A 27,852-nucleotide genomic window follows, 5' to 3' on the forward strand; every position below is an offset into this window, starting at 1 on the left:
AAATTAGGAGTCGCCACCGTAGCGACTTAAAAAAAAATAGTTTAAGCTTGGTCGCTAATTGTGGCGATTTATTAAACATTTGAAAACCAACTTTCGATTTTATTAAGAAAGGAGTCGCCACCGATCCTTTTTATAGGTGTGATCGGACACCTAATAAAATTATTTTAAAACAAAAAGAAGGCCAAATTTAGGTCTACGTGAAAGTCCGGAGAAAAATTGGGGTTCGAGTCGATTCTGTGAGGAAGGTATTAGCACCTCATGACGCCCAAAATTGGTATCTCATAAACATTTGTTGACTTGATTTTCAAAAATACGAGTTCAATATAATATTTAATCGTGATCCGATTGAAAATGAGAATTTTAGTTTTCGATTTTTTTTAGAAAGGGTGTCCTGTTTTTAACACAAGTGATTTAATTTCACCCAACATAGCGATGAAATCGATGGCTTAATATTAAATCGGTACATTACCTTATTTATGAAATTAATTAAAACATGAGAAAAATATTCCTAAAGTGAGAAATTAAAAATAGATAAAGGACTTAAAAAAATGATATCATTAATGAAAAATATTAATATGGAATACTAGAATATTAGAATAACAATAATAATGATATTTACAAAATAAAAACAAATCATGTACTAATAATAAAATAGGAAAAATGATATATTTGGTAATAATAATATAAAATAATAATATGTACATAAAATACATATATATATATATATATGCATATAATAAAAGTATGTAATAATAATAATAATAATATTTACAATAAAAGAAAATATTAGGAAACGTACCTAAAAAATATATACATAAAAATTTACAACAATAATATAAAATAATGATATGTGCAAATATATATATATATATATATATATATATATACATAAAATATACACTAATATAATAATAGTTATAATAATACTAGCAATAGTAATAATTTGTAATAAAATATATACACAATATGGTATTTAAAATATATATATATATATATATATATATATATATATATATATATAATAGTATTTAAGAATATATACATAAGAAATATATAACTAATGACATTAAAAATATATACATAATATATATAAAATACCTAAAAAAGAAGGGGAAAGAAGAGAGAGAGGAGGGGGAAAGGAAATCCGGCCAAGGGGGGCGGTCATGGTTGATCGTCGGTCGCCGCCGTCGTCAACCACCACCACCGCCTCTGTGGCAGAAAAGGTAAATTTTTTAACAATATATGTATATATAAAGAAAGAAAAAAACAACACAAAAAAAGAAAAAAATTGAAAGAAGAGGAAAAAAGAAAAGATGCAACCTTTTGTTGATTTTTTTGTGTTCAAAATTTGAAGGATTTTGTGTTTTTTCAATCTTTGTAAAATCCCCCTCCTCTCTTTTTACATGATTTTTGAATGGCTTTTTATAGCCATTTTTTACATGATTTTCTATTATTTTTTTTCTATTTTGTAGGTGGTGGTGGTAGACAATGGGAGGAAAAATGGGGCAAGTGGGAAAGTGGTTAGGTGGCTAGGTTTTTTTATTTTTATTTTTTGGTTAGGTTTTTCTTTTTTCTTCTTTTTTTTTTTTTGGTTAGGTTTTTTTTTTTTTTTTTTTGGATTAGGTTTTTTTTTGGGGGCTTAATGGGCTTTTGAATTGGGTTTAATGTTTAGGTTTTGTAATGGGTTTGGGTAGATGTAAATGGGTCATGAGTTAAGGGTTTTAGTGGGTTTTGATGAAATCGGGTCCGGGCAATTTGGGCTTCTACAAACTCTATCAGAAGTCATCACCATAACCTAAAGCTTCCTTCAAACTTCTCTAGTAAAATGAAGTTCCAACCAAACCTACTCCATGCATGTTTAATTATCATTATTATTTAATATTAGATAGTTTTACTATTATTTTAATTTAATAATATTTGTATTTGTTGGTAAATATTATCTTAAAGACAATGTAATATTAAAGTAATGATTTCTTGTAGATAAAATTTTGACTTATATTTGAATGATAAATTATTTTATTTAATTATTTAATATTTTATTATAAGTTATTTCTAATAGTTTATTCTCTAAATCATTTTATAAAATTAATAAACTTTTACTATAAATTAGATTAATTCTTATTTATTTTTAAAAATTATAAAAATATATTATTTAATAGATTTTAAAGTAAATATGTAAAATTATGTGTAACCCACATAATACAAAAAATAATTTCATATAAAGATTTTTTATCACTTTATCTTGGACTTGATCATAGGCCGAACCGTCTGAAAAGTGAAAGAGTTTGGATAAAAATTTAAGTCCAAAAAATAAATTTGGACAAAAAATGAGGCCCATTTTCAAAATGGACTAAACTTAGGGTACGATTTTTTTGCCCTGGCCAGGGCCCGACTTGGCCTGGATTTGTAATACTGAATATTTAATGTTATTTTTAATTTTTATACTAATTTACTTATACTAACCTCTCGTGTCCCATCTTCTCCCCTTAGCCTTCCCAAATCTCAAATCAATTGCTTCTTCTGTCATTGGCGTTCTTCCACCACACAGTCACGCACCCATTGGTCCATCGTTGTTCATCACAGTCGCAGCAGGACTAAGAACCTGAACCCAACTCAAGTTGGGTTTCTCCCTTTCTCTCTCAATCTTTACATTTATAACTTCAAGCCCATTTTTAACATTTTTGAGGCCCTAGACAAAATAATAAAATGAGGTTTTAAATTCCTTAAAAATTTAAAAAAAAAAAGAATTTTAAGTCCCTTAAAAGTTGATAAAAAAATTTTAGGCCAAAATTAAAATTTTTTTAAACTCCTTAAAAATAAAAAATAATATTTTAGACCCTTTCAACTTTAAACCCTGAAAAATCTCACCTCATGAGCGCAGGGCAGGCATGCATAACTTTTTATGGGATTGGGTTATGTCGTTAGATATTATATTATTTTGTTGTAGTCTTTCTATTGTTGGGTATCAAAACAATGAGTATACTACCCGAGCACCCCCCCCATATTCATTTTCGACAATGCGAATTAGAATAGTGAATTATCTATTTTTATTTTCTTGAGTATTGCCATGTCAGCAGCAATAGCATGACTGAAGACTCGAAGTGCAAAGGCTCCCGATACTGTTGTTGCGCAATTTGACAGGAAGAGAATATTGTTATATGAGAGTGAGGGAGCCATGATTTGAATGTTAGGTTGATGAATTGATTGTAGGCAGTAGCTAGTTTTGGGAGCCAAAATGCTTGTCTAAACAAATAGAAATACGGGTCGGGTCAGATTGACTTCAAAAGTTTAGATATATTTTTAAACTATTTTTTTAGTTAAGTTTGGGTATAAAAATGAAAATTGTGACCTGAGACCTTACCGGATGACCTCAACTCTACCCATAATAATTTGTCAAAATAATTTTATAATGAAAGTAGAAATTTTATGGGTTCATCGTTCCAAGCGAGAAAGGTATCTCTTTGCAGAAAAAACGTGTGGTTTTGATTGAGTATGTGAAAGGTAAGGGTTTAAATTGTTGGTACTGTAATTTTTTTTATGACTTATAAATTCTATACTGAACTTTCTAACAGTTAATTTTTCAATTTTTTAAAAAACACTAAATTTTTTTAGGATAGATAACTAAATATAAAAATTAAGAAAGAAAAAGCTTATGCCCCAACTCTAGAAAAAAAAATTACAATTAAAAATATTACGGACATTTAACATTCATAGTTGTTATGATTTTTCTTAATGATTATAATTATTAATTTTCATGTCTGTTTTTATTTTTATACAATGCCTATAATTATTCATAGTCCCCATTTAACTTATAAATAGGAGGATAATACGCTTCAGCGTACTCGAACATATACTCATACCAATCGAATTAAGACTCAATTGTTATTTATTATTGAATTTTAAGTAGATGGAATAAGAAAAATATTGCTTGAGCAAAAATGAAATTAGACACTGGATTGGTTTGAAGTGTTGGAGCAATGGATATGTTTTGATTATGAGAAATTCAAGTCTAATGATGAGACTTCGTGACACTTGAAATTAACATGTTGTAAACATTGATGATTTAAGATGGTGTGTAGGACTACAATTTGCATGGTATCGTCTCTTATTCCTTTGTACATTATAAAATGTAATGTATATTGTTAATAGAAAGTAGGTTGAAAGGCAAAGATTGAGGTGATTGGTTAAATATAAAACTAGTTCACCAGCTTTGAACCTGAGCCATGATCCTCAAAATTATTCCTTTCTGAACAACTATTTATAAGTTGTTCCATTGCTGCTGCTGCTTTAGATGATCCATCCCCACTGTTGCTCAAATCAAAACATGCATTCCTTGGACTCCTCTTTATGTCCAATGATCTTTGCCACACTTGTATCTTTTTTTCTTACACTTTCTCATTCATTAACGTTACAATCAGACATTGAAGCTCTTCAAGCCTTGAAACTTTCTGTTGATCCAAACATGATTCCACCATCATCGTACCTCACTACTTGGGATTTCTCCGTTGATCCATGCGACAATATAGGTCCCAAATTTCTAGGAATCTTATGTTCTTCCCCTTCAAACAATTCGAAAAGCCGAATAACAACACTTGAACTTGATGGCGCCGGATATGATGGCTTTTTACCACCCAGAATAGGAACCCTCACTGAACTAACCTCCCTTGATCTTAGCAGAAATAGATTCAGAGGGCCATTGCCTGATGCCTTAAAGAATCTCAACAAGCTAACTAAACTTTCTCTTTCAGGCAATTTTTTCACCGGCGGTATCTGGACATGGATATACAGATTGAAGAAGGTTGAAAGGATAGACTTGTCGGAAAACTGCCTCTCCGGCCGGATCCCTGCTCGGATTTCCAAACTACGAAGATTAACTCAGTTAAGCTTGTCAAAAAATGAATTTTCAGAAAGGATTCCCAACATATATGCATTACAAAAGCTCCAGATATTGGACCTTGACTCCAATATGTTGATTGGAAGCTTGCCAAAGCTTCCACCTAGACTAAGAACTTTGAGACTGTCCCACAACAAGCTTACAGGGCATATCACATCATTAGTTAATCTTGATCATCTAATATCCGTAGATGTGAGTGATAACTGGTTTACAGGACCCATTAATAGGGGGGTTCTTGCATTACCTCGATTGAGTCACCTTAATGTGTCCTTCAACCAGTTCACAAAAATGGAGGTGAACAACTATTTCGGAAGTGGATCCCGGCTTCGAACACTAGATGCGCAAAGGAACCACTTGCGAGGTCATTTACCAGTTAAATTAGTGAATTTTGAGAGATTAGAAGTAATTAATTTAGCCCACAATCAATTTACAGGTCAAATCCCCATGGCATATGGGCAGAGATTGGGGAGACCATGGAGAACCCTGTTTTTAGATTATAACTTCTTATCAGGTCGTATTCCACCGGAGTTTGGCCCCGTCGCCGTGAGGATCAGAGGCAGCCTTGCAAATAATTGCTTGAGCTGCCCTTTAAGGATCCCACTTTGTAGGGGACAGCAGAGGCATGCTTCGGCATGCCATGGTGTGACTGATGGATAATTCACAAATAGTGAGATGAGATAAAAAAATACAAAGTGAGTTTTTACTGATTCCTTTATTTCTCTGATTTTAGATGTTACAAATGAATTATTATTTACATAGGATTAATATACTAAACATGTCGATTTTAATTTAAATTTAAAAATTTAATTTGATCAATCTAATTTTATAATGAGAAATTAATAATTTGAACTCGGAACAATCAAAACAAGTAACTTAAAACTTAAATTAAATAAATATTTTTAAAAATTAATAAAAATAATGCTTATAAACTAAATTATTATTTCACTTTAAGTATAACTTGTAAATGTAACTGTCATTGTCTATTATCATAAAATATGCAGTTTCGGCTTCTATCGATTGATAGAAAATTCCAAATAATAAATACGTAATAGAAAATTATATTTTATCTATTTATTTCCAAGTAAAATTAATAAGTGAAGAGAAATTATCAAATTACGATGCAAAGTTTCAAAAAAATTGATATATTTCAAAATCTAAATATCTTTTATTTTTATTTTATTTGGCTATAAAATTGAAATTTATTTTATTCTAATTTATTTAAAATTTATAAAAATATTTTAAAATTTTTTTCTTTTAGTTTGTACATATCTTTTAAATTCTAAAAATCTAATCCCACAAATTTTTAATTAAAATATTGTTATTAACGAAAAAATTAAAATTTGAGATTAAAAATATTATTAACAATAAAATATTTATAACATTTAAAAATAATGTAAATAAAAATAATTATTTTCACCTATCCAAAGATTCAACTTTTATCGTTTTATATATTATGGACTAATTAATTTAAATTTATTATATTTTATTTCAAACTTATTTCTGATAATTATTAATTTTTATAATAAATTTAAATCGATTTAATTTTATTTTAAAATTAACAAATTAAAATTTATCGACTTTAATAATCAAATCTAAATCTTGCAAGTAACTTGATTTTAAACTTATTTGATTTAATGAATCATTGTATTAAATTAAAATTAAATGATTAAACATGAAATGATCATAACCCGAACTTATAATGATCTAATGAGAATTACTCACTCACCACAGTGTTATTACATTTATACATTGGCCTATTCCATTAAATCAAATGATTGTTTGATTAATTGTATGATTTTATTAGTTATAATTCATTAAATTGGATTAATGATTATATAATTAATGTCATAATTATTCAATAACATTAGTAGACGGAAGGGTTTATAATTGATCAATACGGTTAAATTGATCAAAATTTAAAATTAAACATTAGTGGTCCAAAGTTTTGATATATTTTACTATATGATAATAAATTCCACATATGTATGCTCAAAGTTGTGTTTACATTGACCAATTTAATTGGATCAATAATTGTACAATTAGTTATACAATTTATTTAATTGGATCAATGGCTGTACGATTAATGTCATAATTCCTTTGATTACACTAGTATTTAGAGGAATATACAATGGATCAATACCTTTAAAAATACTTATACACTACAATGCCATTAACTTCATAAATAGATTCATTCAATTAGAAAATGATTGTACAATTAATATCATACCTTAAACTACGTTAAAAATTAGAAAATGTAAAATTGATTATTACTTTTCAAGTTACTTGTACATCACAATGTTAGTACATTTGTACATAGATCCGATTCAATTGGTTCAATGTCATAAGCGTTCAATTACATTTGTAGTAAGGAGTGCATAATTGATAAGTACTCTTAAATTGATCAAAAACTTAAAATTAAACATCGATGGTCCAAAATTTTGATATATTTCACTATATGATAATGAATTCCAAAATGTATATTCAATGTTGTGCTTGCATGGACCAATTTAATTGGATCAATCATTGTACGATTAATTATACAATTTATTCAATTAGATCAATAGTTGTACGATTAATGTCACAATTCATTCGATATTATTATTATTATTATTATTATTATTATTATTATTAGTGAAAGGAAACAAAGAAACAACTAATTAATTACGCTCATACAATCAAATAGAAAACCTCTAGATTGGTCCACCTCTAAGAGATTCCGAACCATATCAAGAGGAAAATAAAAAAATTGCAAATCAGCTCTAGAAGATAAAGCTCTTTTTGCCAAGCGATCTGCAATTGCATTTTGCTCCCTAGGATTATAACGCAATAGCCAAAAGTTCCTTTAAGAAAGAATACTCTAGATTCACTTAATCAGAGTAAAAGTTGTCGTAGTTAAAAAACTTCCTTGAATGGCCCGGATAACGTCCAGACTATCCAAAAGGATTATTAAGCAATCATGACCTCTTGGTTGAACGAGCTTTAGTCCTTCTAAAATGCCCCAAAGTTCAGTTTCAAAAATTGAGAGCACTTTCCAAGATATCGATTAAAACCAAATAGCTACTGTCCATTCCTATCTCTCGCAACCCCCCAAGCAAATGCATTTCCAGTGTCCAGTTGTACAGCCCCATCTGTGTTGAGGATGATCTTAGACCCATAAGCTTGTTTTTCCAATAGAGAACCAAGTTCGCCACTGGGAGTAACTCTAGAAGGTGAATACCATTGAGTAGCCCAACACAATGAATTATTGACAATCTCTCTCGAACTCCATGGTTGATCTTGAAAAATGAAAAGATTACGACTCTTCCAAGGTCACTAAATCAATATCCCAAAGAGACCAGCCCAGCTAGTTCCTCCCTTCGGAATCACTGAGACATCCTACACATTCAAAAGAATCCAATCTTGTAAATTAAAAGAGAAAAAAATTGTTAAACGATTACCTGGTATGATTGGGCTCTACACATCCTTAGCTACATTACAATCTCTAAGAATATGAAGAATATTTTCTGTAGGAGAGCCACATATAAAGCATGAATGATCAGCTGCTAAACCTCTTTTAACCCTTTCAACATTGCTGAGGATACGTTGCTTAAGAACCAACCAAATAAAGAACCAAACTCTTTGTGGGCTTAGAGTCTTTTAAACGTACTTTCATTTTTCCTCCTTCGCATTCCACTCATCGCCCTTACAAATCTTGTAAGCACTTTTAGCCTAGAAATTTCCAGATGAAGTATGGCACCAAGTGATTCTGTCTGGCCCCTCAGATGGAAGAGGGGGAGGAATACCCATAATCAACTTGATCACCTCCTATGGAAGCCAAATTCTAAACAAATTAAGGTTCCACGAGCCGTCCTCATTGACCATATCTTTAAGACAGCACCCTGAGTCAAAATTAACACTAGCCGGAGTAAACTTGATCACTGTCCCCACACAAGGAATCCAAACATCTTCCCAACATCGAATTTGACACCTTTTCCCAATAGACCAACATAAATTTTCTCAAAGTAACAACCAAATTTTAGTAAGAGACTTCCAAAGAAAAGAACTCCTATCCCTCCCAATAGAATTAGGAAAGATACCTTCCATACGGTATTTAGCTCTGATAACCCGAACACAAAGAGCATTTTACAAATTTATTTCACATTTCAACCCCTCAATTTACAAATTTCATAATTTAATCCTATTTAAGCATTTTCATCAAAAATCACTTTACAAAACATGATAATCTATCACTTATCTTTCATTTTTCATCATCATCAACCACAAAGCTCAAGCATTCATCAATGTCATTTCACAAAATCATCAATACTTTCAAAAATTAAAGCATGGGCTAGCTAGAATACAAAGCAATGATCACAAAAATGTAGAAATCATAAAAAATTGAGCTAGCAACATACCTCAATCAAGAACAACAAGAGCCGAACCCTAAAATGCTTCCAAAGCTTTATTTTCTTTTGTTATTCGGTTAAGATGAAGAGAAATAAAAATAATATGACTTTTGTTTTGTTAATTTCTTCATTAATAACCAAATTACTATTTTAACCTTATTATAAAACATTTAATATCATTTATTTAATGCCCATTTGTAACAGTCTGGTTTAGACCCTAGTGGAACAGTGGTTTCAGGACCACATATTCGAGTTAGAAAAATATTTAAATAATATTTTTCGTGCTTATGATATGTGAATGAGCATGTGTGAAAATCTCGTATGAAAATTTGAATGTTTGAAAAATGACCTAATCGCGTAAAATATGAAAGTTACTTGCTACTTGTTAAAAGTGCTTAATCGATTTGGATTTATGATTGAGAGGTCTTATGATGCAATTCGACCATTGAACATATGAGTAGACATTTATGACCTTATAAGTTAATGTTTTAAATACTTATAATACAAGGGTAAAATGGTAATTGAAGAATTAATATATGTTTAATAAAATTAAATGCATGAAATTAGCCATTTTATTCATGTTGTTGCCGAATTCATCAAAAGAAAAAGAAAAAAAATAAAAGCTAGGGTTCGGCTTTGATTTTCTTTGATTAAGGTATGGTTTTGACTCAGTTTTTGATAATTTTTACGTTTTTGTAATTGTTGCTTCGTATACTATCAAGCCCATGTCTCAATTTTTGATTTTTATGATGATTTTGAAATGTTCCATAGATGAATTCATGAGATTTATGTTGTTAATTGATGAAATATGAAAGTTTGATGTTGGGTTTATATGTTTTGTCTTTGGATTTTTGATGATTTTGAGTAAAATGGGCTAAATTGTAAAATTTGTAATTTGAGGGACTAAAATGTAAAATAAATGAAATGTGTGAACTTGAATAAGAGCTATGAATATTTGGCCAAACATAAGTATATGCAAATTATGTGTATTTTGTGATTTTGTGAATTAGGGACTAAAATGTCAAAATATGAAAAGGTGAGGGCTAGTTTGCAAATTCCCTAAATATGTATCTATGGATTGTTTTGAATGAATTTGTGATTGAATAAGTTAAATTTAAATTTATATAGATCAAGAATTAAAGAAAACCAGAATTAGATCGGGGGAAGTCGAAAGTTATCGAGTAACCGTTTTCATCCATCCGAATCCGTACGAGGTAAGTCAATATACAATAAACGTGTTTGAATTGAATTATTATTGTTCATATGATATTGAATTATGATGAATGAATATTCAAGCTCAATATGTGCTATTCGAGAAAATATCGACAAAGTTCCGACGTTTGAAAAGTCCCGTATTAACTCTAGGAATAGTTAGGATACATATGTCATGACATAGGATTGCGTTATGTGATTTCCTGTAAAACCACGTCTGGGACATTGGTATCGACTTCTGTTTTAAGTGTAAAACCATATTTGGGACATCGGCATCGTATCTGATTTCGTGTAAGACCCTATTTGGGACAGTGGCATCGATGTTTGATTACATGTAAGACCACGTCTGAGACATTGGCATTGTATATGTTCTCTGAGCTATCTGCGTATCCTTATGTTTCCGAACGGTTCAACGGGCATTCCAAGAAAATGAATGAATAAGTGAACATGTATTCGATTCAGGTACGTTTGAATTGTGTACTATATTTGAAATGAAAGGTAAGTATATGTGCAAATGATGATCTATGATCCAAGTATATGAATATGAGGTTTATGTTGGTAGTTGGATCCAAAGTATAAGTAATTTGATGATGTTTATATGCTTTAAATGATAAGTTTATTTGTATATGGCTTACTAAGATTTTGAAAGCTTACTTTGTGTGTGTTTACATTGTTTTATAGATATCGAAGCTACTGTGAGCTTGGGGATTGTCGAGGATCATCACCACACTATCGAATCTCATTTTGGTACCTTTTGAAAATGTATATAGTAAAGTATGGCATGTATAGGCTAGAAGTACTTTGGATAGGATTTGTAATGTTTATATTTAGATATGTGATATGGCTTGATATAGTTGTGTTTATGTTTTGATTTTGGTATATGAAATGTGATGCAAAATTATATATTTGATGTGTTCATGAATGGCTAAGAGAAATGGTAAGTTTGGCAAGTTTTGGTATGATATTTGGTCATGAGTTTAGAGATTATGAAACCATATGTTTTGATATGATTTAATCTTATGTTTTGGCACAATTGAGTTGAGTTTATAAGCATGTAAATGGTTGAAAATGTTATGGTATGAATGATGTATGGTTTGGTTTAGAAATTGGCTGAAATTGTTGTGTAAATATGCTTGGTTTGGTACTTATAGGTTTGACCCAATTGGGGTGGCAAGTTTGCTATTCAAATAGCCTATTTTTGTCCAAACGGGCAGAGGCACAGGTGTATATCTTAGCCGTGTGTGACACACTGCTATGTTGCACAGCCGTGTGTCCCCTGGGTACCCTACAATGGTAAGTCAGGCTCGAGCATGGTCAAGGCACACGAGCGTGTGGCTAGTCGTGTGGCCTAAGTCAGATTCAACCACGACTAAGGCACACGGGTGTGTCTTGTGGTCGTGTGAGCAAGTCAGTATGTACGCCCTATTTCGACATTGCTTAGAAACACGAGCGTGTCTAATACCGTGTAAGGCACACAGCCTGTTTACACGGGCGTGTGACCTGTACTTTTTTGAAAATGTTTAAGTTTTAGAAAAATTTGTATGTGTTCAATTTAGTCCTGACTCATTTCTGATGTATGTTTAAGGTTTCGATGACCTATATAAAGGACTTTATATTGATATTTGATCTCTGATGCTTTGATGATTATGAAATGTATGTTAATTGTTTCGATTCGTCTGGTAATGCCTTTAACCCTAGTCCAGCGACGGATACGGGTTAAGGGTGATACATTTGATTAGTATTAGAGCTATGGTTTAGTTGGTTCTAGGACTATCATAGTGTATGTGAGTCTAGCTATACATGTCATATTTATGAACTATGATAGTGTGATGAATCCTGACACTGAAATTTGCTTTTATATAGCAAATGGATCCTGATCGAGCTGTAGCGGATGATGTTGAAAGTAATGTGCTTGCTCCTGTGCAAGGGACGGCGCCATCCGATTCTAGACCGGCTACTAGTAGCCGTGATGGTGAGGCTAGACAAGCTTTTTATCAGATGATGAACGATTGGTTTAGCCAATATATTAGAACCAATCTGGCTGTTCAACAACCTCCACCCCCAGTTAATTCGCCACAATCTCCTGTTATGCCATCAGTGAATCCAGTTCAATTAAGGAAGCCTCCGGTAGATAAGATTAGAAAGTATGGGGCTAAAGAGTTCCGAGCTATAACGAATGATGATGCTGAAAAGGCCGAGTTCTGGTTAGAGAACATGATCAGAGTATTTGATGAATTGTCTTTGAATCCTAAGGAATGTGTAAAATGTACCGTTTCACTTCTAAGAGATACAGCGTACCAATGGTGGAAGACTTTGACATTTGTAGTTCCGAGTGAACGGGTTATTTGGGATTTCTTTCAAGCCGAATTTTGGAAGAAATATATCAGTCAGAGATTCATCGATCAAAAATGTAAAGAGTTTATTGAGATGTCTATCACAGAATACGAACGAGAATTCGTAAAATTAAGTCAGTATGCTCATGAATGTGTATCTTCCGAGGCAATAATGTGCAAAAGATTTGAGGATGGCTTAGACGAAGATATTCGTTTGCTGGTTGGGATTCTTGAGATTAAAGAATTTATTGTGCTTGTTGAACGACCATGTAAAGCTAAAGATCTTGGGAATGAGAAAAGAAAAGTTGATTATGAAGCTAGAGAAATGCGAAAGAGATCATCGGGCAAGTCATTTCAACCTGCATCAAAGAAGTTTCGAGATGATAATAGCTGCTCAAAGGCTAACGTGGGATATTCGAATAGAGATCGTGCTAGATCGCATTCAAACTTCAAAACTCTAGCTACATCTGTTGCCAGTGTCGGAAATACTAAATCCAATAGCCCTAAGTGTAAGTATTGTGGTAAAAGACATCTCGGTAATTGTAGACTGTATGATTGGGCTTGTTTCCGATATGAATCCTTAGAACATTTTATTCATGATTTCCCTGAATCTGTCGAGCAAGAAATTGTACAAAATCCGAGGCCAAGTGGCAATGCATCTCGTGGTAGACTTTCCAGAAATACGAGAAATGTGAGTGGCAATCAGAGGGGAACAAAATATGCAGCTATTAGATCCGAGGCTTGTGCACCTGCCAAAGCCTATACAATTCGAGCTCGTGAGGAAGCTTCATCGCCAGATGTGATTACGGGTACATTTATTCTTTATGATACTTCTTTGATTACTTTGATAGATCCTGGATCAACACATTCGTATATATGCATGAACTTAGTGAACAGTAAGACTTTGCTTGTAGAGTCTACTGAATTTGCAATTAGAGTTTCAAACCAGTAGGCAGATGTGTTTTGGTTGATAAAGTCTGCAAAAATTGTCCGTTAATGTTTCGAGACATTTGTTTTCCGGCTAATCTGATGCTGTTACCTTTCGATGAATTTGATATAATTCTGGGTATAGATTGGTTAACTTTATATGATGCCGTTGTGAACTGCAAACGAAAAACTATTGATTTGAGATGCAAGAGTGATGAAATAGTCCAAATTGAATCTAGTGATTTGAATGGATTGCCTGCTGTGATATCTTCGATAAAAGATTTGAGTATTGTGAGAAAGGGTTGTGAAGCCTACTTTATTTATGTAATCGATTCGGAAGTGTCAGAAAAGAAAGTTGAATCAGTACCTGTTATATGTGAGTTTCCTGATGTGTTTCCTGAAGAACTTCAGGGTTTACCTCCTATTAGAGAAGCTGAATTTGGCATTGAATTGGTACCTGGTACTACTCCGATTTCGATAGCTCCATATAGAATGGCTCCGACTGAATTGAAAGAATTAAAGTTTTAGTTGCAAGAATTGATCGATAGAGGGTTTGCTAGACCTAGTTTCTCACCTTGGGGTGCTCCGATTCTATTTTTAAAAAAGAAATACGGTACAACTAGAATGTGTATAGATTATCGTCAGTTGAATAAAGTGACTATCAAGAATAAGTATTCTCTGCCTCAAATTAATGATTTGTTTGATCAGTTGAAAGGAACTGTTGTATTTTCAAAAATAGATTTGAGATCGGGCTATTATCAGTTATGAGTAAAAAAGCTCAGACATTTTGAAAACTACTTTCAGAAGAGGTATGGCCACTATGAATTCTTAGTTATGTCTTTCGGATTAACTAACACACCTACTATCTTTATGGATTTGATGAATAGAATTTTCAGACCGTATCTAGATCAATTTGTTATTGTATTCATTGATGACATATTGATTTATTCACGTGATGAATCCAAACATGCCGAGCATCTGAGATTAGTGCTACAGATTCTACGAGATAAATAGTTATATGCAAAGTTTAGTAAATACAAATTCTGGTTGCGAGAAGTTGGTTTTCTGGGTTATATTGCATCAACATCTGGTATTCGAGTTGATCCGAGCAAGATTTCAGCTATTTTAGATTGGAAACCTCCGAGAAATGTCTCTGAAGTTTGCAGTTTTCTAGGACTTGCCAGTTATTATATAATGTTCATAAAGGCTTTTCTATGATTGCAACTCCGTTAACGAAGCTACTTCAAAAAGATGTGAAGTTTGAATGGCCTGAAAAGTGTCAGAATAGCTTTGATCATTTGAAAACTTTGTTGACTGAAGCTTTGGTATTGATACAACCCGAATCGGGTAAAGAATTTGTGATTTACAGTGATGCTTCGTTGATCGGTTTGGGGTGTGTTTTGATGCAAGAAGGTAAAGTCATTGCTTATGCTTCGAGACAGTTGAAGCCTCATGAAAAGAACTACCCAACGTATGACCTTGAGTTAGCTACGATTATTTTTGATTTAAAGATTTGATGTTATTATCTATTTGGTGAGAAATGTCACGTATATTCTGGTCATAAGAGTTTGAAGTATATGATGACTCAGAAATATTTGAATCTACGATAGAGAAAGTGGCTTAAATTGCTTAAAGACTATGAACTTGTGATAGATTATCATCCGGGAAAAGCAAATGTTGTTGCTGATGCCTTAAGTTGAAAGTCGTTGTTTGCGTTGCATGCGATGAATGTTCATTTGGTTTTGTCCGATGATGTTTCAGTTTTGTCTGAATTGAAAGCAAGACCTTTGTTCTTACAACGGATTATTAAAGCTCAGAAGATTGATAATGAATTTTAGCTAAACGAGCTCAGTGTGATTTATAGTTGATAAACCGTAATTTATACATATTTCTATCCCATGCTTAGCACATTTTATGGATGATTTTTCCTTAAAATTGGTGAATTCGTTGCTCCTAATGCCTTAATTTCATGTTTTATACTTAGTAGAGCATAGGAGAGTGAAAGGAACGAGAAACGGGCCAAAAATGAAGAAAATTAGCCAACGTACGAAATCAACACGGCCTGGACTTCCTCACACTGGTAGACCACACGGCCGTGTCCCTTTGGCAAGGTCAAAGCACGATTTACACGGGTAGATCACACGCCCGTGCCCATTTAACAGCCTTGAACACGACCTTAAGCAATCACACACGGGCGTGTCCCTGCTAAGCCCAAGTTTAGTCCAATTCAGAAAAAGCCAATTTTGAGGGCTCTTAGGCATTCCAAAGCCTATTTAAACACCTGATGAGGCACTTAGATGGGGGACGCAGAGGAGGAAGCAAGGAATTGCTCAAGGAAAGCCGATCGATCCATCTCAGAAGCCAGATTCACCATCAAGATTGAAGATCTCCCTTCAAATTCCCTCAGGAGTTTTGGGTTTTCTTATGTTTTGTTATTTTTATTCTTTTAAGATGTTTTCTTTCATTAGTATGAACTAAAACCCCTAAATACCTAAGGGGAATGAAACCCAAGATGGATCTTGTTATTATTATCTGAATTGTATGATAAATATTTGACTTGTTCTTAATTATGTGTTCTTAATTCTTGTTTTGATATTCCAGGATATTGATTCAAGTTAAGCTCTTATTTAGAGGAGGAATAGACCCTGTCTATGAGTAAATTTGTCATAATTAAGCGGAGTTGATTGCGCGCCTAGAGATAGGGTGACAAGATTTTGCCGGATTAGGGTGAAACCTAATAAGTGGATCCATAGATCGAGTTAATGCAACCCTAGGGCATTAATTAGAAAGAGATTTCAATTATTCACTCTAGGGTTAGACGTTGTTAGTCTTGAGAGAGATAATAATATAACTTAGGGATCTCTACGGAACAAGTTGAATGAATAAATCGTCTGATTCAGAGTCAAAACAAGTGAAGTCTAGGTGGATTTTTCATTAGGTATTGTCTTAATCAATCGAGTTTTCCAAAAAGTATTTTCCCTAAATTTCTTTTTCTGTAATTTCTTAGTTTAATTAATTAGTCAGATAAACAAAACCCTTTTATTTTTTAGGCTAGATAGTAAAAAGAAAGTTGATACTAGTAATTTTAGTTCCTTTGGGTTCGATAATTCGGTTACTAGTAATTTTAGTTCCTTTGGGTTCGATAATTCGGTCTTGCTAAAGCTATACTACTGTTCGATAGGTACACTTGCCTTCATTGTGATAATAGTTAGTTTCAAGAACGATTCATTATAAATATTTAAAACCTGTCACAAATATCACGTATCAAGTTTTTGGTGCCGTTTCCGGGGAGCTAAGATATTAGGAACACTCGATTTTTATTACTTTAGCCATTTTACTTTTATTGCAATTTAAATTTTTATTTTCTTTTCTAATTCTTCATTTATTTTCTTCTGACAGGTTTTTCTAGTTTATAACCAGGAGAAACCCGTAAGGACCATTACTGTTTGATAGTGAGATCGATCGCACAGTTCGCAGAAACCGATGAGAAATAAGGTGAAGCTTACGTTACACAGAAAAGCAAGAGGAAGATAATTCAACCACCACCGAGGAGATGGCTGAAAACCAAGAAAATCTGCTACCTCCTGCGATTGCTGTTAATCCAGTAAATCAGAATCCTGCTCTGCCACTATGTATGATTATGCTAAACCTTCTTTAACAGAAACTGAATCGAGCATAGTTAGACCTGTTGTAGCTGCAAATACTTTTGAACTGAAACCTAACACAATTCAAATGATACAATAATTTGTTCAGTTTGATGGTTTGCAGGACGAAGATCCCAATGCTCACTTAGCAAAATTTTTGGAACTATGCGGTACATTTAAAATTAATGGTGTTTTTGATGATGCCATTCGCCTTCGGTTATTCCCTTTTTCTTTGAGAAACAAAGCTAAATAGTGGTTGAATTCATTACCACGAGGGTCAATCACTACTTGGGAACAAATGATCGAAAAATTCTTATTAAAATACTTTCTGCCAGCTAAAATGGCTAAATTACGTAATGATATCTCTTCTTTTGTGCAGATGGATTTAGAAATACTCTACGATACCTGGGAGAGATATAAGGACCTTTTGCAAAGATGCCCTCGCCATGAGTTACCACCCTGGCTACAGGTTCAAACTTTTCATAATGGCCTGAATCCTTCGACTCGACAAATGGTTGACGCAGCTACTGGCGAAACCATCAATAATAAAATATCTGAAAATGCCTATGAATTTATAGAAGAGATGTCACTGAATAACTATCAGTGGCAAGTCATGAGGATAAAGCCAATGAAAACAGCCGGTGTTTATAATGTCGATTCGGTCACCATGCTCTCTAATTAGGTAGAACTCTTGAATAAGAAAATTGATGGTTTTCTTAGTTCTTCACAGGTTCACCTAGTAATGCAGTGCGAAGCAAATGGAGGTGGATCGAGCAATTCAGAATACCCACCTTATGGCCACAACATGGAGAACGAGCAGTTAAATTACATGGGTAATAATCTTCGATCTCAAAACAATCCATATAGCAACAATTACAATACAGGTTGGAGGAATCACCCAAATTTTTCATCGGGAGGCCAAGGAAATCAAAAACCACTACCCCCTCCAGACTTTCAGCAACAACCATACCAGCAGGAGAAAAAGCCAAACCTTGAGGAGATGCTAACCAAATTCATCTTGGTGTCAGAGACTCATTTTCAAAATACCGATACAACACTCAAAAATCAACAAGTATCGATTCAAAGGCTCGAAACTCAAATTGGATAGTTGGCTAAGATGATTTCAGAAAGAGCACCAGAAAATCTACTTAGTAACACCGAACCCAATCCAAAAGCACATGTGAAAGCAGTTACACTAAGGAGTGGGAAAGTGTTAGCTGAATCGAAAAAGAAGCCACAACAAAAAGCTGACAAAAGCAAAGAAGAGGAGGTAAAACCCGAAAGCAATGATAATCCAATGCCAAAAGAATATAAACCACCAATTCCATACCCAGAAAAGTTGAAGAAAGACTGCATGGATGCACAATTTGGTACATTCCTTGAACTTTTTAAACAACTACATATTAACTTACCTTTTGTTGAATCTATATCGTAGATGCCTACATACGCAAAATTTTTAAATGAGCTCCTAACAAACAAAAGGAAGTTTGAAGACTTATCTACAGTGGAACTTAATGAGGAATGCTCAGCTATACTCCAAAAAAAACTGCCAACCAAACTAAAAGATCCAGAAAGTTTTACTATACCCTGCTTAATTGGTAGTTTTAACATTGATAAGGCACTAGCTGATTTAGGTGCTAGCATTAATTTGATGCCATATAAAATGTTTAAACAACTTGGACTTGGGGATCCTAAACCCATTAGGATGAGTATTCAAGTAGCTGATAGATCTGTTAAATATCCTAGGGGTATTATAGAGGACATACTTGTAAAAATAGATAAATTTATATTCCCTGTTGACTTCGTTGTGCTTGATATGGATGAAGATGTTGAAGTGCCTTTAATCTTAAGGCGTCCATTTTTATCCACCGCTAGGGCTGTTATTGATGTGGGTGATGGTAAAATGGTACTTAGAGTAGGTGACGAAGAAATCATTTTTAAAATTTATGATGCTATGAGATTTTCTAGGAAACAAGATGACTCATGTTATTTTATTGACTCTATTGATCATGTTGCTCAAGATTCTTTTCAAGAAATCATACATAAGGACACGTTGGAACTGTGCCATGCCCAAGGAGAGGAGATAGATGACGATGATTCTGAGATAGGTAAAATAAAAGTTAAACTGAACTTTAATGAATCTTCCCAAAGACAAGTAGAATATGAGGACATTAAAGGGAACGATGATTTTAAGCAAAAACCCTCTATTGAAGAACCTCCCAAACTGGAACTCAAACAATTACCAATCACTTAGAATACGCATTCCTTGGAAATAATTCTACATTACCAGTTATTATTGCGTCTAACTTGCAACCCAAGGAGAAAGAGAAATTAATCCAAGTATTAAAAGAACATAGAAAGGTCATAGCTTGGAAATTTTCTAACATTAAAGGGATCAGCCCTTCTTTTTGCACCCACAAAATTTTAATGGAAGATGAATATAAACCATGTCTGCAAGTTCAAAGACAACTGAACCTCAACATGAAGGAAGTTGTTAGAGTCCAGTGCAGGTTGTTCCTAAGAAAAGAGGCATGACTGTGGTAGCCAATGAGAAGAATGAACTAATTCCAACTAGGACAATCATAGGTTGGAGAGTTTGCATTGACTATAGGAAGCTAAATGATGCCACGAGAAAAGATCACTTCCTCTTGCCATTCATTGACAAATGTTGGAAAGACTATCAAGGCACATGTATTACTGCTTCTTAGACGGACTATCTGGCTATTTTCAAATCCCAATAGCTCCTGAAGATCAGGAATAAATGACATTCACATGTCCATACGGTACATTTGCTTATCGAAGAATGCCCTTTGGATTATGTAATGCTCCTACTACGTTCCACCGCTTCATGATGGCCATCTTTGATGAACTCGTAGAAGATATCATGGAGGTATTTATGGATGTTTTCTAGGTATTGGATAACTCTTTCCATCTTTGCCTTAAAATTTTAAAATGAGTTCTAATAAGATGTGAGGAAACGAACCTTGTACTTAACTGGGAAAAATGTCACTTTATGGTTCAAAAAGGTATTGTGCTAGGACATAAAATTTCTAGTAAAGGGATTAAGGTTGATAAATCTAAAGTTGAAATCATTGAAAATATACCTCCTCCAAGTTTGGTTAAGGCTATTAGAAGTTTTTTAGGACATGTTGGGTTTTATAGAAGATTTATTAAAGAATTTCCTAAAATAGCTAAGCCTTTAACCAAATTACTAGAAAGATATGCTCTTTAATTTTGATCAGGAATGTTTAGAATCATTTAATACTCTAAAGGATAAATTGATTAATGCTCCAATTATAATAGCACCTGATTGGAATTTACCTTTTGAACTAATGTGTGATGCGAGTGACTTTGCAGTAGGTGCAGTTTTGGGACAACGAAGGGACAAGCACTTTCAACCTATTTATTATGCTAGCAAAACATTGACAGCCGCACAGGAGAACTACACCACCAAGGAGAAAGAATTGTTAGTTGCGGTTTTTGCATTCGATAAATTTAGGTCATATCTAATATTGTCTAAAGTTGTCATTTATACTGACCATTCTACCCTTTGTTACCTGTTAACTAAGACTGAGGCAAAACCTCGACTCATTCGATAGATTTTGTTATTGCAGGAATTCGACTTGGAAATTTAAGATAAGAAATGAGCAGAAAATCTCGCAGCTGATCATTTATCCAGGCTTGAAAATTCAAGTACTAAAGAGCTAGATGATGTGGAAATAAATGATTCATTCCCTAAAGAACAATTTTTTGCTATTTCTGACTCGGAGGTACCTTGGTTTGCAGAAATCGCGGATTTTTTAGCCGCTAACGTTATCCCAAAAGGATTGACACATCAGCAAAAGAAACAATTCTTTACTGATGTAAAAAAACAACTTTTGGGAAGATCATTTTCTTTTCTGTATATGTACAGATCAAGTCATTCGGTGATGCGTTACAAGAACAGAAGCATTAAAAATCTTAGAACATTGCCACTCAGGACCAGCTGGAGGACATTACGGTGGAAATAAGACCACACATAAAATACTTGAATTAGGTTTTTATTGGTGCACCTTATTCAAAGATGCCAACAGGTATGTTATTTCTTGTGACAAATGCCAAAGGACAAGCAATATCTCTAACCGTGATGAAATGCCTCAGACATATATGCTTTCATGTGAAATATTTGATGTTTGGGGTATCAATTTCATGGGTCCATTCCCTATTTCATTTGGAAATAAATATATCTTAGTAGCTATCGATTATATGTCTAAATGGTTTGAAGCCCAAGCTCTGCCTACAAATCATGCTAGAGTAGTCGTACGTTTCCTTAAAAAACTTTTCTCTTGATTTGGAACACCTAGATTAATCATCAGCGATAGGGGGACTCATTTTTGTAATGCCCAATTTGAAAAGACCCTCAAGAAATATGGAGTTTACCACCGAACAGCTACCCCTTACCACCTTCAAACTAGTGGCCAAGTCAAAGTGGAAAATCGAGAACTTAAACATATCCTAGAAAAGACGGTAGAATTAATCAGGAAAGATTGGGCAATGAAAGTAGATGATGCATTATGGGCTTATAGAACTACTTGTAAAACCCTTATAGGAACATCACCATACAAACTCGTTTATGGAAAAAGTTTTCATCGACCATTTGAGTTAGAACACAAAGTATTCTGGGCTATAAAATTTCTAAACTCTGATCCCAAACTTGCAGGTGAAAACAGGTTGATGCAGTTAAACGAGTTAAACGAATGACGAACCTATGCATATGAAAATTCAAGACTATATAAGGAAGCAATGAAACGACGCCATGATGCTCGGTTAAAACAAAATAAACAATTTAAAGTTGGAGATCTTGTACTATTATATAACTCGAGACTCAAATTGTTCCCTGGGAAACTTAAATCACGATGGTCAGGTCCATTCGTAGTCAAAACAATTTTCGCATGCGGCACCATAGAAATAAGTCACCAATCGCAATGTACTTTCAAAGCAAATGGACATCACCTCAAACTTTACAATGGTGAGAAATTTAAAGATGATAGGGAGGAGCTACGGCTCCACGAATCTCCTTAAGTATACTCACACGGTAAAGTCTAGCTTAGACTTTAAATAAGCACTTCTCGGGAGGCAACCCGAGCACTAAGAATATTACTTTCTTTAAATTTTAGTTTTTAAAATATAACATACTAACCAAATCATTGAACACAGGCTTTTCAGAACCACACGGACATGCCGTAGGCCGTGCACATACCACGGGATGCAACACGGCCGTGCGATACGGCTGTGTGAAAACAGGGTAAAAATTTTTTCCCCAACACGGGATGCTATAAGTAGTCACGCCTGTCAATTTAACACAGGCGTGCGCCTGCATACACTGGCGTGGGAGAAGCGAACGGAGATAGACACGACCGTGCAACATGGCCGTGCACACCAATGCGCCTAATTTCAAAAATTACGAAACGCACGGGCTAAGCTTAGAGCACACAAGCGTGCCCCACGGCCGTGTACCCTAATTTCTCTATAAACACCTATTATTTATTTTATTGTATTTTTATCTCTATATTTTGAAATTATTTTTTAAGTCCTTTTAATACTATTTTATCTTGAGTTTTTACAATTTTATTCTTTGGCTATTTCGTTACGAGTAATTATGTTTCAGTATACCTCTTAAAGAGTTCCTGATTTTATCACAGTCAGAAAGAGCTCCAAAGCTTATCCTCGCATAGGAACTAAAAACTCCACCGGGAAAGGTTCTCCACGACTACTATGTCTTACTCGACCACGACCATAGCTACCACTAGATATAATATTCTTTTGGCGTAGGACTTATGGACTAATGAACATCTACCACTACCGGAGTATCCTCCTCCACTCTCACACTGATTATCCTCCAAAACTCCAGTTCAAGGAATTCATTCATCATTCAGGAAGTTTCACTTCTCTCTCTATCTTATGATTATGAATCTGTCTTTTTCATTATATCTATCTTTGTACATTGAGGTCAATGTACATCTTAAGTGTGGGGGGTCTTTTATATCATCATTAGAAATCCCTGAATTGTGTCTTATTCTCATGTAAATCATTTATATTACTATTAGAATGAATTTTAATTAATTTATGGTTTTTATTGATATGTCTTGAATTAAAACATAGGCATTTATGCATTGAGTGTTTAAACTTTAAGACATTAGGGAATCAAGCATGATAAGTTGATTTTTGAAGAATTAAAAACTTTTAGGTTGTTTTTCCCAAGTTTAGGTATTATCTTGAGTTGAAATTCACAGGTTTAAACATCAAAAAGCCATAATTTTTGTGAGATTTTGAGCCTTTAAAGCATCTATCATTTCTTTCATGCTCACTTTTATTGTTACTTTGAGTGCGTCAGTATTGAATTGTTATTCTAGAACTTGCTTGATTATGCATGTGAAGACAACACCATTTGAGTTGATAGGTCAAAATGATAAAGGCACTTAGGTTTAACCCACTCACTCCACAAAAACCTACCTTCATAATTAACCCTTAGTGAACCCCTTTGAGCCTAACAAGCCATTAATTGATTTACCCTCAATATTAACCCATAAACCATTATTGTTGAAATCCCCTAATTTGATCCATATTTTTTCGAGATTTGATTTGAACTAATTGCTTAGCTATGTTTTGCTCTCCTATGTAGCTGACTTGTTCTTAAAAAAAAATCATACTTACATATTAGTAGTAATTCGGTATTGTTGAGCCGCAGTATCTAAATTCCATCTTCTGAGAAGAAGCTCACTTTTACTCAATTGATGTTTAATTACTTTTTCTAGTTAGGCAATTTTTCAATTCAATCTCGATTCTAACCTTTTCTTTTAGCTTGTGACTACACCCTCTAACCAAAGCCACATTACAACCCTTTAAAGACCTTTTGATTGATGTTTATCTCAATATATAGTGGTGGAGATTTGATTTTCATGTAAGCTCGAAGGTAATTACTTAGATGAGGGGATACACCTATGCTTTCATGATAAAATACTCAACATGGAATGTTTGAAACTTTGATGTTCTTTCAGTTGAATTTTCAATGTATGATTACCTATGGATTATTTTAAAATATTATCTATAGAAATTATAAGTTGAGAAGAATTTATTTTGATTATGAGTTGAAGGTTTTGCTTAAGGACAAGCAAATGCTTAAGTGTGAGGGTATTTGATAAACCATAATTTATACATATTTCTATCACATGCTTAACACATTTTATGGATGATTTTTCTTTAAAATTGGTGAATTCAATGCTCCTAATGCCTTAATTTCATGTTTTATACTTAGGTGAGTATAGGAGAGTGAAAGGAACGAGAAACGAGCCAAAAACGAAGAAAATGGGCCAACGTACGAAATCAACACGGCCTGGACTTCCTCACACGGGCAGACCACATGGCTGTGTCCCTTTGGCAAGGTCAAAACATGATTTACATGGGTAGATCACACGCCCTTGCCCATTTAACAGCCTTGACCACGGCCTTAAGTAATCGCACACGGGTGTCAAGTTTAGTCCAATTCGAAAAAGGCCAATTTGAGGGCTCTTAGGCATTCCAAAGCCTATTTAAACACCTGATGAGGCATTTAGATGGGGGACGTAGAGGAGGGAGCAAGGAATTGCTCAAGGAAAGTCGATCGATCCATCTCAGAAGCTAGATTCACCATCAAGACTGAAGATCTCCCTTCAAATTCCCTTAGGAGTTTTGGGTTTTCTTATGTTTTGTTATTTTTATTCTTTTGAGATGTTTTCTTTCATTAGTATGAACTAAAACCCCTAAATACCTAAGGGGAATGAAATCCAAGACGGATCTTGTTATTATTATTTGAATTGTATGATAAATATTTGACTTGTTCTTAATTATTTGTTCTTAATTCTTGTTTTGATATTCCAGGATATTGATTCAAGTTAAGCTCTTACTCAGAAGAGGAATAGACCCTGTCTAAGAGTAAATTTGTCATAATTAAGCGGAGTTGATTGCGCGCCTAGAGATAGGGTGACAAGATTTTGCTAGATTAGGGTGAAACCTAATAAGTGGATCCATAGATTGAGTTAATGCAACCCTAGAACATTAATTAGAAAGAGATTTCAATTATTCAATCTAGGGTTAGACGTTGCTAGTCTCGAGAGAGATAATAATATAACTTAGGGATCTCTACGAAACAAGTTGAATGAATAAATTGTTCGATTCAGAGTCAAATAACAAGTGAAGTCTTGGTGGATTTTTCCTTAGGTATTGTCTTAATCAATCGAGTTTTCCAAAAAGTATTTTCCCTAAATTTCTTTTTCTGTAATTTCTTAGTTTAATTAATTAGTCAGATAAACAAAACCCTTTTATTTTTAGGCTAGATAATAAAAAGAAAGTTGATACTAGTACTTTTAGTTCCTTTGGGTTCGATAATTCGGTCTTGCTAAAGCTATACTACAGTTTGATAGGTACACTTGCCTTCATCGTGATAATAGTTAGTTTCAAGAACGATTCATTATAAATATTTAAAACCTATCACGAGTATCACGTATCAATAGTCTAATTCAAAATTCAGAATTGATAAAGATGATTGTCTGAGATTCTGAGATAGAATTTGTGTTTCAAGAAATCCAGAGTTAATTCAGATGATTTTGAGTGAAGCTCATAACAGTCGATTATTTGTGCATCCGAGTAGTACGAAAATGTGTAATGATCTGAAACAACATTATTGGTGGTCTGGAATGAAAAGAGATATCTTTGACTTTGTTTCGAGATGTTTGATCTGTCAGCAAGTTAAAGTTAAACATCAGGTGTCATTTGGTTTGTTACGACCGATTATGGTTTTGAAGTGGAAATAGGATCGAGTAACAATGGATTTTATTTCAGGTTTGCCCCTATCCCCGAAAAATAAAGATGCTATTTTGGTCGTAGTAGATCAACTGACAAAATCAGCTCATTTTATTCCTGTTCGATCTGATTACTCACTAGATAAGTTGGCTGAGTTATACATTTCTAATATTGTGAGATTACATGGTGTGCCATTGTCCACAGTGTTAGACAGAGATCCGAGATTCACATCACGATTCTGGAAGAAATTTCAAGATGCTTTGAGTACTAAATTGCACTTTAGTACTGCTTTTCACCCACAAATGGATGGTCAATCCGAGCGGATTTTTCAGATACTCAAGGATATGTTGAGATGCATTAGATACTCAAGGATATGTTGAGATGCATTCTTGAGTTTGAAGGTACGTGGGAACAATATTTGCCCTTCATTGAATTCGCTTATAATAATAGTTTTCAGTCTAGCATTAAAAGGGCACCATACGAAGCTTTATATGGTCGTAAATGCCGTACACCTTTGTATTGGACTGAGCTCAGTGAAAATAAGATTCACAAAATTGATTTGATAAAAGAAACCGAACAGAAAGTAAAAGTGATCCGAGATAGTTTGAAAGTAGCTTCTGATCGTCAGAAATCTTATACGGATCTGAAAAGAAAATATATTCACTTTGAGATCGGTAACAGAGTGTTTTTGAAGGTGTCTCCATGGAATAAATTTCTTCGGTTCAGTAGAAAAGGCAAATTGAGTCCGAGGTTTATTGGGCCGTATAAGATTACCGAGTGTATTAGGTCGGTAGCATATAGAATATTGTTGCCACCAGAGTTAGAAAAGATTCATGATGTGTTTCATGTATCGATGCTTTGATGATACAGATTAGATCCTTCGCATGTGATTCCTCCGTCTGAGATTGAAATTCAGTCTGATATGACTTACGAAGAAAAGTTGATCCGTATCTTAGCTCGAGAGGTTAAAGAGCTGCGTAATAAGAAAATTTTGTTAGTAAAAGTGATGTGGAATCGACACTATATTGAAGAGGCCACGTGGGAGCCTGAATATGCTATAAGATGACAATATCTGAATCTGTTTAACAATAAGATTTTCAAAGACGAATATCCCTAAATGGGGGAAAATTATAACAGTCCAGTTTAGACCCTAGTCGAAAAGTAGTTTCGGGACCACATATCCGAGTTTGAAAAATATTTAAATAATATTTTCTGTGCTTATGATATGTGAATGAGCATGTGTGAAAATCTCGTATCAAAATTTGAATGTTTGTGTGCTTAAGTTTGAAAAAAGGATATAATCACGTAAAATGTGAAAGTTGCTTGCTACTTGTTAAAAGTGCTTAATCAATTTAGCTTTATGATTGAGAGGTCCTTATGATGCAATTCGACCATTGAACATATGAGTGGACATTTATGACCTTATAAGTTAATGTTTTAAATAATTATAATGCAAGGGTAAAATAGTAATTGAAGAATTAATATATGTTTAATAAAATTAAAAGCATGAAATTAGCTAGGGTTCGGCTTTGATTTCCTTTGATTAAGGTATGGTTTTGACTTGGTTTTTAATAGTTTCTACGTTTTTGTAATTGTTGCTTCGTATACTATCAAGCCCATATCTCAATTTCTGATTTTTA

The 27,852-nt window shown here is 33.6% G+C and overlaps 1 protein-coding gene and 1 non-coding gene across 2 annotated transcripts; one reads left to right on the forward strand and one right to left on the reverse strand.

Annotated features, from left to right (window-relative positions):
- The first annotated feature begins 4,324 nt into the window (after positions 1-4,324).
- Positions 4,325-5,551, forward strand: LOC108487908 (leucine-rich repeat receptor-like serine/threonine-protein kinase BAM2). The gene has a single exon (XM_017792244.1). It carries the CDS (start codon positions 4,325-4,327, stop codon positions 5,549-5,551), a length of 1,227 nt encoding a protein of 408 aa, XP_017647733.1.
- Positions 5,552-17,741: 12,190 nt separating this feature from the next.
- LOC128282717 (small nucleolar RNA R71) lies at positions 17,742-17,848 on the reverse strand. The gene has a single exon (XR_008273072.1). It is a non-coding gene; the product is annotated as a small nucleolar RNA R71 (small nucleolar RNA).
- Positions 17,849-27,852: the final 10,004 nt, after the last annotated feature.

Source organism: Gossypium arboreum, chromosome 10, assembly GCF_025698485.1.
Source record: "Gossypium arboreum isolate Shixiya-1 chromosome 10, ASM2569848v2, whole genome shotgun sequence".
Classification (NCBI taxonomy): Eukaryota; Viridiplantae; Streptophyta; class Magnoliopsida; order Malvales; family Malvaceae; genus Gossypium; species Gossypium arboreum.